At 40.4% G+C, this 15587-nt stretch overlaps 1 protein-coding gene across 1 annotated transcript; it reads left to right on the top strand.

Moving 5' to 3' along the window:
- Positions 1 to 3681: 3681 nt before the first annotated feature.
- LOC147421389 (uncharacterized) lies at positions 3682 to 5412 on the top strand. The gene is made up of 3 exons (XM_086503675.1): positions 3682 to 4342; positions 4567 to 4653; positions 4775 to 5412. The coding sequence occupies exons 1-3, from the start codon at positions 3790 to 3792 to the stop codon at positions 4861 to 4863; spliced, it is 729 nt and encodes a 242-aa protein (XP_086359801.1). The 5' UTR covers positions 3682 to 3789; the 3' UTR covers positions 4864 to 5412.
- The last annotated feature ends 10175 nt before the right edge of the window (positions 5413 to 15587 follow it).

Genomic DNA, 15587 nt, shown 5'->3' with positions numbered 1-15587 from the left:
TGAAGCGAGCTCTCTCCTGAAGAGTAAGATTGGGTCGTACATCTTTCTTTTCTGAGTTGCTCTTTCTCTTTCTACTTTCATTTTGCGAAGTCTGTTCAGCTCTTTGTGTCATGATCTCATCAGGGGGGTAAGTCAGACTGCCAGAGTGGATGGCAAAACCCCATTTCGCATGACTCATCAACTCCTAAATAGAAGCTGACTTCTGTTCCAAGCAGTGATCTTGGATCTCTGTAGGTAGACCCAAGGTAAACCGCTCAATCTGTTCCTTGAACGAGATCTTCTTAAATGAAGAGGCGGGTAGAAAAGAGCTCCACAATCTCTCGCAATAAGCGTCCACTGTATCTTTCTTGGTCATCCGAAGATGGTTCCAAGCAGTTCGTATATCCCGTTTATACTCTCGAGTCAACCAAGAAGAAATAAAAAGCCTCTTGAATTTCAGCCATTTAACTGGCGCAGTCTTGCTTAATAGAAGCGTGGACCACCAAGTTCGAGCATTCCCTTTAAAGTAAGAGGCAGCTCTCCAAATCTTAGAGTGCTTTGAGTAACGTCCTCCCGCGAAAGCGATGTCAAACTGCTGTACAAAAGACAAAGCCTTCGAAGCATCTCTATATCCCGAAAACGTGTCAAATTTAATTGATTGTCCACCTTCTTTAAACTCTTGGACTTTCTTGCTTTTGTCTTCCAGAAAGTCATACTGGTTAGCTTTGTAAAAATTCTTCTTCTTTGCATAAAAGTTGCTGTCATCAGAGTCTGAACTGTCTGTAGACGAGTCCTCTATAGAACTGTCACTCACGGGGCGAGATTTAGACTTCTTTGCCTTTTTCTTGCTCTTTCCGAAGCGTTGTTTCTTGCTTCGCTTTTTGCCTTTTATGGTCTTCTTCGCTCGAATTAGATGAGCTAGAAGAACTGTCAAAAGAAGAAGAAGAAGAAGAAGAAGAACTGGGTACTCCTTCAAATCGAACACGCTTCTTCTGTTTTTTTTGCCTTTTGAAATGTCGACTGGCGACCCAAATAGCCCGGGAAGTCAGTGCTTTTCTTGTGCTTTTTGTCGTGCTTTTTAGCTTTGTTCTGCGCGTCAAAAAGCTGTGCAATTCGTGCATCAACCACCTCTTCTAATTCCTTCTCTGAATACTTCTTGTGAGCAGAAGGTTTCTTGAGAACGGGTTTTGGGGGTGGTGTTGTGGTTTTCTGCCACTGCGCATGCACCTCCTGAAAAGAGGTCTCGCTCATATATTTTGCAAATTTTGGTCCTTCGCAAAATTGAGCATCATCTTTGTTGCATCGCCGATCAATTGACGACGCTCCATCTCTCGACGCTCCGCCTGAGTAGGCCGAGGCGGGCCATACTCCTTGCCAGATTCTTCGTTGTGATCCCTTCTCGCATCTCCGGATGCAGAGGGAGCCGACTGATCTTTGCCTGAAGCCATAGGTGCCGCGGGAAAAAAATTGGGATCGGATTTCTCGTAAAAGAGAAATCGGCCGTGCTTTGATACCACTGTAACGGACTTGGACACTCCAAGTCAAGGATCTACCCGACAACACCAAATATCCACTTCAAAACAGTTCAGAGTTCACAATTGATTCAACACTGGCCCGACGGAGTTCCGTGCCTAGAGATATTGGCCCCAAAGACTGGTGCCCCTTTCGGTATTTCTTTTTGTATTAATCTGAGTTCAAAGTACAAGAGTGCGGGCAGGCGCTCGCACTCAAACTCTGCATCCAGATGCTCTGAGTTGTGAGAGGCCTGCTCACATATTTAAAGTTACAAGGGATGCCAAAAGCAGAGCCCAAAAGCTGAAAATCAAAAGCCTTAAAAGCTTTGGAAAAATAAAGCAAAGGTTCTTCTTCTCTCTTGCTTGTAAACAAAATGCAAAAGGATGTTTTATCTCTTTCTCTCTCTCTCAACAATTGCGTAGAAAAAGCATCGCTCAAAAGCTGCCCTAAATCCCTGCAAACAGTGCCGCAAATCATGGGGTTCCGTACTGTTGCCATCCGTATGGCCAGCCACGTCAGTATCTGCCACGTCAACATTTTCCGCAGCCACGTCAGAATTAGGATTAGGGTTTTCAGTCTTTTAGGGTTAGGGTTTTTGCAACCTTTTAGGGTTAGGGTTTCACTGCCATGTCATCACTTTGTGACAGCTGTGCCGTAGATCTGCATCCTGTGGGGTACATCATCAAGAAGTGTTAGAGTGGATGCGGACTTTGAAGGCACAGCCCAGGGGTTTCACAGTCCCTTGGCTTTTGTCAGCTACTACAGGAGGTTTTTACAACGGATGCTTTATATCAGTCAGATATGTTGTCGTGTTGTGGCGCCTACACAATGAGAAATAAAAACATTCACCTCACTTTTGACAATTCTTGGTGCATGGAAATATAAGCAGTAATGTACATATTGTAATGTACGCTGAGGCGGCTACTATGGTTGTTGCCATGTACATACCTATCTGGGGAGTCGTGGCTTGGATATGGCACCGTTGCATGCTTTTACACCTGGTAACATGTCTAATTTGGGTTGATAATGTACATATTCCATGTGTTTTATAGTGGCCCACTCATCTCGCCTAGAAAGATTGATGCGGACAAAAATTGTCAAAAATTGCAGCTCACGAGTGTCGTCGTAAAATTGCATGGAAAGTGACCCAAAATGGAAAAGTGATAAAAACTATGCTTTTTATGTGTATGTGAGTGATCCCACAAATTTCGAAATTTTTCCGATTTAGTTGGGATTTTTCACATAAAAAATGGGTTTTTTGGGGTAAAAAATGAACCCAAAATTGATGCAAATGCCCAAAAATTGACACATCAGCTGATAATGCTGTGGGGAATAGAGGGCTACTTCTTACGTGAAAAAACCTGCAAATTTTCCCTCATGTGTAAATCCCTTCATGGCTGCTCTATGAGTGTGTAGTGCAGTTCTGCCTCTTTACTATCTTGTTTCTGAGCTTGTGAGAGAGTGAATTAGGGTTTCCCTTCATCAAAATGGTGTGTGGGCTTCATTATGGAAGCTCTTAAATTTTTGCAAAATTAGAAAATGGTCTTCGTGAAGGTAAAAGCTCATGATTTCCTTTCAATTGTTTGAAGTTACGACTATGTAATTGGGACTGTGGCTACTTGATTCCATGAAAGAGGTTTGAGTTTTGAATGGGATTTGTGTTTGTATGAGAGTTGAGGTTTCATGGTTGAAACATAAGCGTTTTTAATTACTCTATTTAAGTAAAATTGGTCGTGAATTCGTAATCCTTTCATCACTAACTAGCCTACGAAAACAAGTACATTCCAAGCACAATAAGAAAGAGGGTTTGTGACGTTTATGTCCACGAACACTCTTAGATTTGGAGCCATCTTTAGGAAGAGGGTTGGTGACTTTTATAAACGCTTTTTCAAAAAGTGTTTGTGTCTCTCATCACGAACTCTCACAACAAAAGGTTTTGCACCTTCCCAGGTAAACTGCACACTTTCGGACAACGTAGCACTGGACATTGTGGTTTTTGCTACATCGCCTGAGGTGGACAAAGCTTTGGATAGATTTGTGTAGGCTTATCACGAGCTAGGTAGCTACTTTTCACTACCTGATTAGAGTATCTTTATCCCTAGATATGTCCTGTGGCTTGTTCTGGAATTTTTCCCCACAATCCCATTGTATATCATTCAGGTTTTTCCCATATCTCTTGTATATGGACCTATGGTCGATTTTATGCAATGCAGAGGGTTTAAAGCCCCGCTTTTGAGAGAGAGAGAGAGAGAGAGAGAGAGAGAGACCATGCTTCCCTAGCGCTGCTGTCGAGCTATGTTGCGGCAGCTTTGTTTGCATGATTCTGTCGTGCCGCCCAGCTTGCTGCTGCGAGTTCCTCTCCACCGTTTGCTGCTCGCTATTCCTATGCTGTGCTGGAGGTCACCGTTGTGCATCACCATCACCATGTCCACCAACCCCTTTCTTTTCTTTGATGTTTTGTGTGTGTCTTGCTTGTGTTTTCTCTTTGTTAGTTGCCTTCTTTTGGCATGCGGAATGGGTGTGTGTGTGAGTTCCTGCGTGCCGTGTTTTTTTACTGATTGTGTATTTTTTTTGCCCCCTTTTTCCTCTCGTTTCTGGGTTGGGTGTGCGTGCTTGGGTATGAGTTTCTTGTTGCTTTTTATTTTCTTTTTTCTCAGGGGTGGCTGTCGTGGTTTTTCCAGTGTGGTGATCTCCTCCCTCGGAAGGTCACTTGATGGGTTTGGCCGGATGAGAGCCTCCTCTTGTGCTTTTGGACCGGTGGCCATGTCACTTGCCCACAAATTGCGGGTGATGCCCCATGTCTCTCCTCTTTCAGGCCGAGAAGATACTGCAACATCATCACTTTGTGGTAGAGAGAGAGAGATCTGAGAGACTTTTTTTGAAAACCAAGTAGTCGTCTTGGTTGTCTGGTGTACATTTTATGAACATTTAGGATCACACCTTTGTGGTGGCTTTGTACTTTTATCTTGAGGCTCTACCCTTGGGTTGTTTATTTTAATAAGATTTGAGAGAGAGAGAGAGAGAGAGAGAGAGAGAGAGTGCAAATTGCAGCAAGAGAAGCATCCCAGAAAGGTCAGACGACAGCTGCAGTAACAGGCGCCATTGCAGTCATACTTGGAGTTGCCTATCTCGTCTTGGTACAGCTGCTAGATTCTCCAGGTGTAAATCTTGTGCCCCCCCCCCCCGGAAGCTTTTGAGCCTTAATGATTCTGTGGACTAATCTTTGTTGTTACATAGCCCGAGAGGTTTATTGTATTTGACCCCTACATTTTTCTCTCAGATTGTGGGGATATCGCTGGAGTTCACAAGGAAGTAAACGTAAATTTGAAAATCATCTCTAGCTTCATTATTAGTAATGTTTACATTTGAGAAGGTTTGTGCAGGCAAGGGTGTTTTGTTGAGGATATTGGTGCAGTGGCAATTAAAAGCATTGATTTACTTTCTTTGGTGGAAATAACTTTAAAACGTAGAGATTTTTCAAGCAGAAGAGACTTATTGCTTTTTGCTCGTTGGCTTGATGTGCGCTTGGGACTCGTGATGGACATACTGGTGGCTTTGATATTATTTTCTTCTGAGATGTAATTCATTTCTTGGCATGGCGCACACACAAAGCAACAAAATTCACAATTAGTGTCCAGATTTGAACTTGACGGGCCGGGCTTGGGTATCCTTAAGCTAACCAGCTCAGCGAGCTGCTTTCGGTGATGACAACTCACCTTTAATTTGAGGGAAAATTAACAAAATACCCCTCTAATTTGTGAACATTCCCAAAATACCCCTCAAATTTTGAAAATTACCAAAATACCCTTGCATATATTTTGGTTGGACTGTTCAAAATTTGGAATCTTTATTTCTTTTTGACAATTTAGATTGGACTGTTCAAAATTTCGAATCTTTATTTCTTTTTGACAATTTAGATCCGTTTTTGAGTGCCTAGCATGTAATTTGTCACAAATTACCTTGGTGACAAATTACCTTGCAAATAGGGCAATTATGTCTAAAAATAATGAAGAAATTCATCTATGTAACATGCCCAAATTCTAGTTTTAGCATCTTGTATTGATAGACAGTCAATCTTTTTATGAACAGTTATAAATTTTTTCGTCTTTCAAGAAATTTAATCTCACGACCAGGGATACTTTGGGAATTTTGGAAAAATTGAAGGGCATTTGGGGAATGTGTTTTTTCGTCTTTCAAGAAATTTAATCTCACGACCAGGGATACTTAAGGAATTTTGGAAAAATTGAAGGGCATTTGGGGAGTTTGTGACAAAATATCGGGGGTGTTTTGGGAATTTTTGAAATTTGAGGGGTATTTCTTCCCTTAATTTTATATTTCAGCCCACCCTTGTTCACCTGCCCCTTGTTGCTCAAGTTCATGCCGTGTGTATTGACCTCTCTCCCTCATTCTTGCGCTTCTGCTCCCTTCGCCTTGCTGTTGCCCATGCGTCGATAGAAGCACTTTCATTTAACATCTTAGATTCGTGATATAATAATTAATTTTTTTACATCGTAGGGACATACTTGAGGAGTTGTTGCTATTCCCTTCTAGCTGGTGGCAAGGACTCCCTTAAAAAGCAACCATACACTACTGGGAGCACATGCGGATACAACACCTTGTTTTTTTGAATGCCTTATCTTTTCTTTTTATTGATTAGTAAATCACTAAACGTGTTTGTCAGAAGATCACAACTAACGAAGCTTGGGATGGTTAATTTGAAGAAATATCCTCATGACGCTTTGATTCTACAAAGGATAAAATTCCTTATCATTTGTCTGCACTATCTTGCAACATGTAAGTAGTGCATCATTTGTAGTAGGTAATTCTGGTTGTGCGTCCGTGATTGCATGTTAGAACTTGCCCAAAACCAATATAAACATCGTTGTAGAAATGCTTCTCAAGAGAGTCCGTGGAGAAGTTTGGTCCAGATAAGAGTGTAATTGTGAGGCTGGTTGAGTGCCCGGGACCCCTCACCAGACCATTTATGCTCTTCTATCATTGTCGTCTCTCTCGTCTATCTCTTGAGACTTTAGTGGTGATGAAAGTTTGAACTCTCCAAGTGAGGAGGAGGTTGCCACCAATGCACTTTTCACAGAATGCTTTCGCTCTGGATGTATTGAGGATGATGCCATTTCCTTCATTAGTATTGTGTGACATTTGCAAATTTGTATGTGAACAAAGAGATGTGTGTATTGGGATTGTTGTTGATAGTGCAAAACAATTCTAGCATACATTCATAACTTACGCCTCTTGATTCACATGCTTGAAACGTTTCTCCTCTATGAAGTGGTGTATGAAGGTCCCCGTAGGTCTTCAAATCTTGAATGTTAAAGCCATTTAAGGATGGTTGCAATGAGAGATGTATTCATATTTTTCAAGTATGGTACATGTATGATTAGTGCAAGAAAAGAAGGTTTATGCAATAATTCACTATGGATTTTTATACTTTAGATAGGTAGAAAGCTATACTAATTACATGCAAAGACATGTAGAAGGGGGATGGGAATGGAGCAAGCTTTTTGCACTACTAGCCAAATCCAGTAAAAATGCTCGCTCCAAATAAGTATCTGGAGCGAGCTTTTTGAGCAAGATTTTTTTTCTCTTCCTGCCCCTCTCACACACTCCCCTTCCGTCCCTCTCTCCTCCTCTCTCTTTCTCCTTTCCCCATCTATCTCCTCTGTGTGTGTGTGTGTGTGTGTGTGTGTGTGTGTGCGCGCGCGTGCGCGTGCGTGCCCAGGTGCCTAACGCCCACTTGGGCAATGAGAGAGGTCTCTCTCCCTCCCTCTCTCTAAGCAAGTGGGATCTAGCCACTTGCTTAGAGAGAGAGAGAGAGAGAGAGAGAGAGAGATAGGGAGAGGTAGAGAGAGAGAGTTCGCTCCAAAATGATTTTGAGCGACCTTTTTTTATTAAATGTGAAACTTACACAAAAAGTGGGAAAAAGCTCGCTCCAAACCCCTACTCATGCATAAGCTAGAATGAGCTTATTGCAACACTATGATATAACATTGTGTGGAATCGAATGATGCATCTCATGTGAAACTGGTTTGAATCCCAATAAAACAAACCATAAAATGTTTAAATTTCTTGTACGTGTTGCATAGTCTTATCTTGATTACATATGCTTCATTTTGATTCTCTCACATAGATAAAGACAAATGCACATATTCTCATTCTTGAGATAATGCATACAAGGTTTAAAGCCTAGTAAATCTGACTTGGCTCAAGTCTAACTTGCTATTGGAATCAGGGTTGCAAGGAAGTACACACAGCTCGGAGAAGATGAAAAAGCTCAAAGCTCACAACAGAGAGTGTATTGCTTAGTGCACAATAGAAAGATAAGTTAGCCCTAGAATGAATGGGCATATATACAATGCACGGGTGAAAGAAACTCCTAGTGCCGGAAAAAATGCCCCGACGGTCTTATGTGTATTCACACACATCACTACCACATATATGGTAACAAATCCCCCCTGGGAGTGATGTGGTGAATAAGAGCTGGCACATATTGTATAGAGACGTTCCATGCCCTGAGGGCATGATCAATCCACAAAGGGAAGCTCTTGTTGAGAGTCTCTCCTTGACATACTGATAATGCACCTCGATGTGCTTAGTGCGAGCATGAAAAGCTGGATTTCTCGCAACTGCCAATGTGCTCTGACTGTCAATGAAGATGATGTTGGCAATGTCCTGTCCAACACCCAAATCATCCATAAGGCGTCTGAGCCATACACACTCAACTGTAGTTGTGAAAAGTGCTATGTACTCAGCTTTACAACTAGAAGTGTCCACAATAAGTTGCTTCTTGCTCAACCATGATATGCATGAACATGAAACAAAAATCACTTGTGGACAGTCGCGTTTCATAACAATCGGCCCAATCTGGAAGTGGCAATAGTAGGTTGCTTCTTGCTCAACAATGATATGCATTAGCTGTTGAGCATGAAATAAAAACCACTTGTGGACACACGTGTGTCATAACAACCAACCCGATCTGAGTCCGAAAAAGCATGCAAATCTAGCGGCAATGATCCCCCCTTGGGATAGAAGAACCCAAGATGTAAAGTGCCACTTAAGTAGCGCAAGATCCTCTTCACAACCTGCCAATGCTTAGACCCTAGGCTATGCATAAATCTGTTGACTTGTGAGATTGCAAACTGAATATCGGGCCTCATATTGCATACATAAATAAGGCAATTAACAACAGTTTGATAATGAGTGACATCAACAAGATCTCCAACATCATGAAGACTTAATGTCAAAACTATTTCCGTAGCAATAGGTTTGCACTCCTCAAGTCCAAACTTACATAGTAATGTTTCTATGTACTTTGCTTGACACAAAGAAACCCCTCCAATACATTGCTTAAACTATATACCCAAGCAATGATGCAAAAGCCCCAAGTCTTTCATCTTGAAAGTAGCATTCAAAACAGCTTTAAATTCAGCAATATGTGTCTCATTCGGGCCAGTAATCAACAAATCATCAACATATAGAACAACAATAAAAAATACATCACCCTCACAGTTGACATACAAAGTGTATTCAATTGGACTATTACGAAAGCCTTGTTTAACTAAATGAGAATCAGCTTTCTCGCACCAAGCACAAGGAGGTTGCTTCAATCCATACAAAGCTTTCTTACATTTGCACACTTTGTTTTCATGTCCTTTCTTGACAAAACTGTGAGATTGTGTTACATAAACTTCCTCAAATATATCACCATTCAAGAAACCAGTAACAATGTTTGACTGATGTACATTCCAACCAAGATGAGCTGCCAATACACATAGAAAATCAAGAATATTAATACGACAAGTGGGAGCAAAAGTCTCTTCATAGTCAATGCCTTTTTGCTGTGCATAACCTTTTGCAACAAGTCTAAGCTTGTAGCGATCAATCTCACCATCCGACTTACATTTCAACTTGTAAACCCACTTCATACCAATGGTCTTTTTGCCAAGAGTCAAATCACATAAAGTCCATGTGTCATTCTCTATAAGTGCATCATATTCTGATTGCGTGGCAGCTATCCAATTTTTTGAATTCTGTGCTTTCTCAAAAGAGGGAGGTTCCTCTTCATCACACAAACTAGAAACGACCAAAGCAAAACAATCTGACGAATAAGATGCATGGCGAGAACCCAAATGAGTACGACTATACATAGGTGTATCCAATGAAAGCGCGAAGCAGAAGGTTCCGGTAGGTGCACGTCGCAATGTAGTGTAGGCAAGAAGCAGGAGGTGGAGTGCAGCAGAGAAGAAGTGCTAGCAATCGAAAGCAGAGAGAGAGAGAGAGAGAGAGAGAGAGAGAGAGAGAGAGAGAGAGAGAGAGAGAGAGCTCGCATTTTTGGGGAAAACTCAATAAGTGAGTTTTGGGTTTTTCCACTTTATTATAAATGACTGTAAAAACATGTGTCCAGGTTCAATGTGAACTTGGACAAAGTATAAAAATGTACAAAAAGGGTTACTTAGGCCTTTAACCCAACAACCTCCCACTTAAAGGCATAAATGACACCTTTAAGTTAACCAATTCCCACCAGCTATATGCAATGCTCATGTTGAGTCTTAGAAAGACTCTTGGTGAGAACATCTGCAGGGTTATCCTGTGTATGGATCTTAGTCAAGATGACTAGACCATCCTCCAATACTTGACGTATGAAGTGGTACCGTGTTTGGTATGTGCATGAAACATGGCATTTTTGGCTAAATAGACAGCACTCTAGCTATCACAACCCAACACATGGTATGAGCAGGTATGCCAAGTTCTTTTGCAAGTCTGTCCAACCAAATGGCCTCCTTTGAAGCCTCTGTGGTTGAAATATATTCAGCCTCAGTAGTACTCAATGCCACAATTTTTTGCAACCTAGAACACCAAGAGACTGCACCACCAACAAAGGCAAATACATATCCATTGGTAGATTTCCTGGTATCCATGTCACCTGCCGTGTCTGCATCACAATATCCGTGCAACTTTAAGTCACTTTTTCCATAACAAATACACTTGATTGTGTACCTTTTAAATATCTCAAAATGCATTTGATAGCTTCCCAATGCGCTTTGCTAGGATTCGACATGTATCGACTAACAACTCCCACTGCATAAGCAATGTCGGGACGAGTGGCAACCATAGCATACATAAGAGATCCACAAGCTGATGCATATGGGATTCCCTTCATTGCTTTCTTTTACAGGTGTGTTGAGTCAGATGCAGGATAGTGGGCTTCAATAATTCAGTGATAAGCTGAAAGCTATTTTCTTGCTTATGACATTGCCAGATACTTGGGAAACTTTGGTTGTCTCCTTGAGCAACAATCCCACCCTCACTTATGACGGTGTGATAGGGTCTATTATCAATGAAGAGATTAGACGCAATTCTAGTGGGGAAGGTGGCAGTTTTGCCTACAATGCAAGAGGTAGAAATCAAAAGCGTGATGCGGGCAACAGGACTCAAAATAGAAGTAAGAGCAAGACAAAAGATAAGGGTGTCACTTGTTATCAATGTGGCAGAAAGGGTCACAAGAAACCCGATTGCAGGTATTTCAAAAAAGAGCAAGAAAGGAAGAAGGAAACGCAAGAAAAGAAGAAGAAAGATGAGAAGAAAGGGAGGAAACCAGCAGGTGATTCCTCTAGGGATGCTGAGAATGCAAATGTATCCTCTAGTGTGGTAATTGAGGAGTTGTTAAACGTTGAGGAAATCTTGGTTGCGGCTTCATGCCCCTCATATTTGGTGATAGTTAATGCAGAAGACATGCTTATCTCGAAGAAAGATGTCATTGATGCATTGCTCAGTGCTAATGATGGCCTATCCCAGTCATGGATAGTGGATTTTGGTGCTTCATTCCATGTGACTCCATCTTTGGAGTGTTTTGCTACATATGCTGCACGCAATTATGGCAAGGTGTACCTTGGTGATAATTTTGCTTGCAATATTGAGGAAATGGGTACTATGCATTTGGCTCTTAACAATGGTCAAGAGCTTGTGTTGAATGATGTCAGGTTTGTACCAAGCATTAAGAAAAGTTTGCTATATGTTGGCCAGTTAGATGCACATGGTTATAATACCATCTTTGTTGGGGGTTCATGGAAGTTGCTTAAAGGCTCTATACTTGTTGCAAAAGGGTCTAAAAGAGGTACTTTGTACTATTTATGATGCAAAGCTTTGCCTGGCAAGTTTCTTGTTGTTGCTGAAGTTGCTTCACACACGGAACTGTGGCATAAGAGACTTGGCCATATGAGCCAAAAGGGTATTGCTATGCTTTCCTCTTTGAAGAGGGTTGATGTAAAAGGCAAAAACTTGTATTTTTGTAACGATAGTCTTTATGGAAAGCAAAAGAAATCTTCTTATTACCTTGGTGTCTCTTGCAAAGCTAATCCTCTTGATCTTATTCACTCCGATGTATGCACTATGCATGTTAAGTCTTTTGGTGGTGCATTGTGTTTTGTTACATTCATTGATGACTATACTAGGAAAGGATGGTGCATTTGTTGATAAGTAAGAGTGAGACTTTTAATGCTTCTAAGAAGTTTCATGCTTTTGTCACTACGCAAAAGAGTACTAAGCTTAAATGTCTCAGACTGATAATGGAGGAGAGTATGTATCTGCTAAATTTTAGCGTTTTTGTGATGAAAATGGGATTAAAGGGAGTTGACAGCCCCTTATAATCCGTCTTCTAATGGTGTGGCTGAGAGGTATAATCGTACTTTATGCGAGAGAGTGTGTTGCATGTTGTCCACCCCTAATCTTTCCCAAGAGTTTTGGGGGGACGCATTGAAAATTGCATTTCATATTTGCAATCGCTCTCCTAATAGTACGCTAAAAAATGACATTCTAGAGGAGGTTTGGTCTGGCAAACCTGCCACTTATGATCGTTTGAGAGTATTTGACTGCGAAGCTTTTGTTCATGTATGCAATGACGAGAACAAAGCTTGATATGAAGTCCTTTAAAGGAGTCTTCCTAGGTTATAGGGAAGAAGGTGAAATGGGCTATAGAGTGTGCTTACCACAGTTTAGAAAGGTAATATGCAGCCGATATGTAGTGTTCAATGAGGCACAATTGCTTAAGAATGTTATAAAATCTGATGCTGACAAGAAAACAATTAGATTTCAGCCTTCCGTGCCACCCATTGATGTTGAAAAAGAGCCTCATGATGCATTATCGCAAGTTGAAATTGATAATCAACCGGTTAACCTTGAGCCAGAAGAGGTAGGACATGATTTTGATGCTCCTAACGAGGATGGACAGCCACCTGAATTGGCTGAAAATGATTTTCAGTAGCATGATGATAGAGCTGAAAATGAGTTGCCTTATGATGTAGAACCGTTTCCTGAGAATGTAGATCATTCGGTACGCAGTTCAACTCGTTTGAGAAGGCAACCGCACATATTTAATCCCTGTTTGCATCATGTAATGTTGACAGATGAGGGTGAACCTCTTACTTATAAAGAGGCTAAGTCATGTGAGTCAAGCAATAAGTGAGAGCTTGCAATGCAAGAGGAAATGAAATCCTTGTATGCAAATGATACTTGGGATCTTGTGCCATTGCCTAAAGGGAGAAAGAATCTTCCTAACAAATGGGTATACAAGATTAAGATTGTGGATGAAAAACCCAAGTAAAAGGCAAGATTGGTTGCAAAAGGATATGCACAGAAAGAAGGAATTGATTTCAAGAAATATTTTCTCCTGTTGTAAATCTTACAACTTTACGTGTCTTTTTTCTCTCGTTGTGGTGCTTGATTTGAAATTGAATCAAATGGATGTAAAGACAGCAGTGACATTGAAGAGGACATATACATGAAACAACCTGAAGGTTTTGTAGTTCCTACATGCGAGGAACTTGTATGCAAAATGAAAAGGGTTCTGTATGGTTTGAGACAATCATCACGGTAGTGGTATAAGAAGTTTGACACTTTTATATTGTCTCAATGCTTTAAACTCATCCATGTAGATCATTGTTTGTATACAAAAAGGGATGAAGATGGTAGTGCCATCATTCTTGTTCTCTATGTTGATGACATGATGCTTGCCGGGAAACATAAGACTAGTCTTGATGCTTTGAAATGTAAGCTAAATTCAGCATTTGCTATGAAGGATTTGGGTGATGCATAGCATATTTTGGACATGCATATTAAAAGAGATAGAAAGCTAAAGTTATTGTTTTTATCTCAAGAAAGGTACATTGCAAAAGTACTTGACAAGTTTAATATGGCTTATGCTAAGCCTCTTGGAGTACCTTTACCTCCATACACTAAGCTTAGCAAAGCAGATTGCCCAAAGGATGAGGTGGCATATATACAAAAAAAGAAGTCTGGGAAGCTTGGGGTAGACCAGTAATTAGGCAAATGAAAATGAAATTGCAACTGGTAGGCGGACACATCGAACGACCAATGGGATTGTTAGAAAATGTGATAGTCAGTTTGTGTAGAATTGACTACCAACCGAAGATAATTTTGGGAAGACCTTTCATGAGACAAATCCAATTGATCCAGGATTTGGAAAACGATTATCTATACTCGAAAGAAGTTGGATTAGTAACACACGTTACCCTAAAAGATAACTCTTACAAGAATGTCCTAAAGACACCTATCCAAGAGTTTGATTTTGCAACATCTGGTGTTGAAACTAAAGTACCATTGTGGATGAACAAAAACACCCCTATCTAAATTGTAGTTTAAGACACGAAGATTCTATCTTGGATTGGAAAGTAAACGATGATAATTACGTACCTAAACCTTTTCTTTGAAGATTTATTTGATCCATTTGGGTGGACTCAAATCTTGGTTACTATGGATGTTTGTGTCAATGAGTCTACACCTACCATGTCCTGTGATGAAGATGGCTACAACATTGTTCGTGTCCAAATGGTAACCATCATGCCTCTTGATGATTGATCAACAAGTTTTCTCAGATTATTATTATGATGCAACGGATGAACTAGAAGAAGAAAATCTAACAACAAAGGAATCTGATTTAGAGAAAGAGCACAACGTCCAAAGTCACTACTACAAAGAGGAGAGGAAAATTTCTTTCAATTTTTCAACCAATGTCGTCGACGGAAAAAAAGATACCAAAAGAAAATAGAGGTTAGAAGGAAGCATGCCTGAGATCAAAGGGAAAAAACACTTTTTTATGATGGTTAATGTTAGTGATTGTGTCAAAGACAAAATGACCATCATATATCCCATTTTAGAAAAGGGAAAGACTGTGAAATGAAAAATTGAAACCAAACAAAAACCACAAAAAGCCAACAAGGCAAAAGAAAAAGAGCCTTTCCATGACCAAAACGGAGAGAAGAGCTAAATATCGTGAATTGAAAAGAATCTTGAAAGAGGTATGGACCATTGAAATGGATTTTGATAGTGACAAACGAGGAGCTATCAACATTCCATTGCACTACAAGAAGTATAGTTTATAGGACCAAAGGATCTTTGTGGAGTAGCCCATAGGACAACCTAGGAAACTAGGAAAATTCTATAAAGGGCCAAAAGATGCCAAAAAGATTGATGTAGTAGAATGTGGGGAATGATTGAGACCAACATACATAGCAGTGGATTTGTCTCGAGACAAGGAAGAGATCCTCATCCAAAGTCTAAAGGAATATAGAGATGTTTTTGCATGGTTTCATAAAGATCTCAAGGGAGTAGATCCGAATATTTACTAGCATACTATACCCATGCAAGATGATGCTAAGCCAACTCAATAAAGACCCTATACCTATAATGTTTACAAAAAAAGGCCAAGGAAGAGACAAGGCTGAAAGCATGTTAACCTGTCGCGCTTTTTGTGCTAATTAGCAGTTTCAAGTTAGCATCTTCAAAAAGTTGGGCGTCCGGTAAATTTTTTACAAATAATATCAAAATTTTTCGGAGGTTGTACATTTGAATTCCTTGTTTCAAGTGCTTTCTATTGATATATCATATGTCATAGATCTTGGAGATGTAGCTCAAGTTATTGTACTAGTTAGCATATGTCAAAAATGTGCTAGTTAGCATTGTCGGGGACATGAACAAGAATGACATGTTAACATGCTTTCACCCACAAAGAAACTCAAAGAAGCGGAACTCATTTATGAAATACAACACACTAACTGGATATT

The sequence above is a fragment of the Adiantum capillus-veneris genome, chromosome 27 (genome assembly GCF_014529385.1).
Source record: "Adiantum capillus-veneris isolate H3 chromosome 27, ASM1452938v2, whole genome shotgun sequence".
Taxonomy (NCBI): Eukaryota; Viridiplantae; Streptophyta; class Polypodiopsida; order Polypodiales; family Pteridaceae; genus Adiantum; species Adiantum capillus-veneris.
Note: the sequence above shows the minus strand (reverse complement) of the source record. Positions and strands in the feature narration are given on the sequence as shown.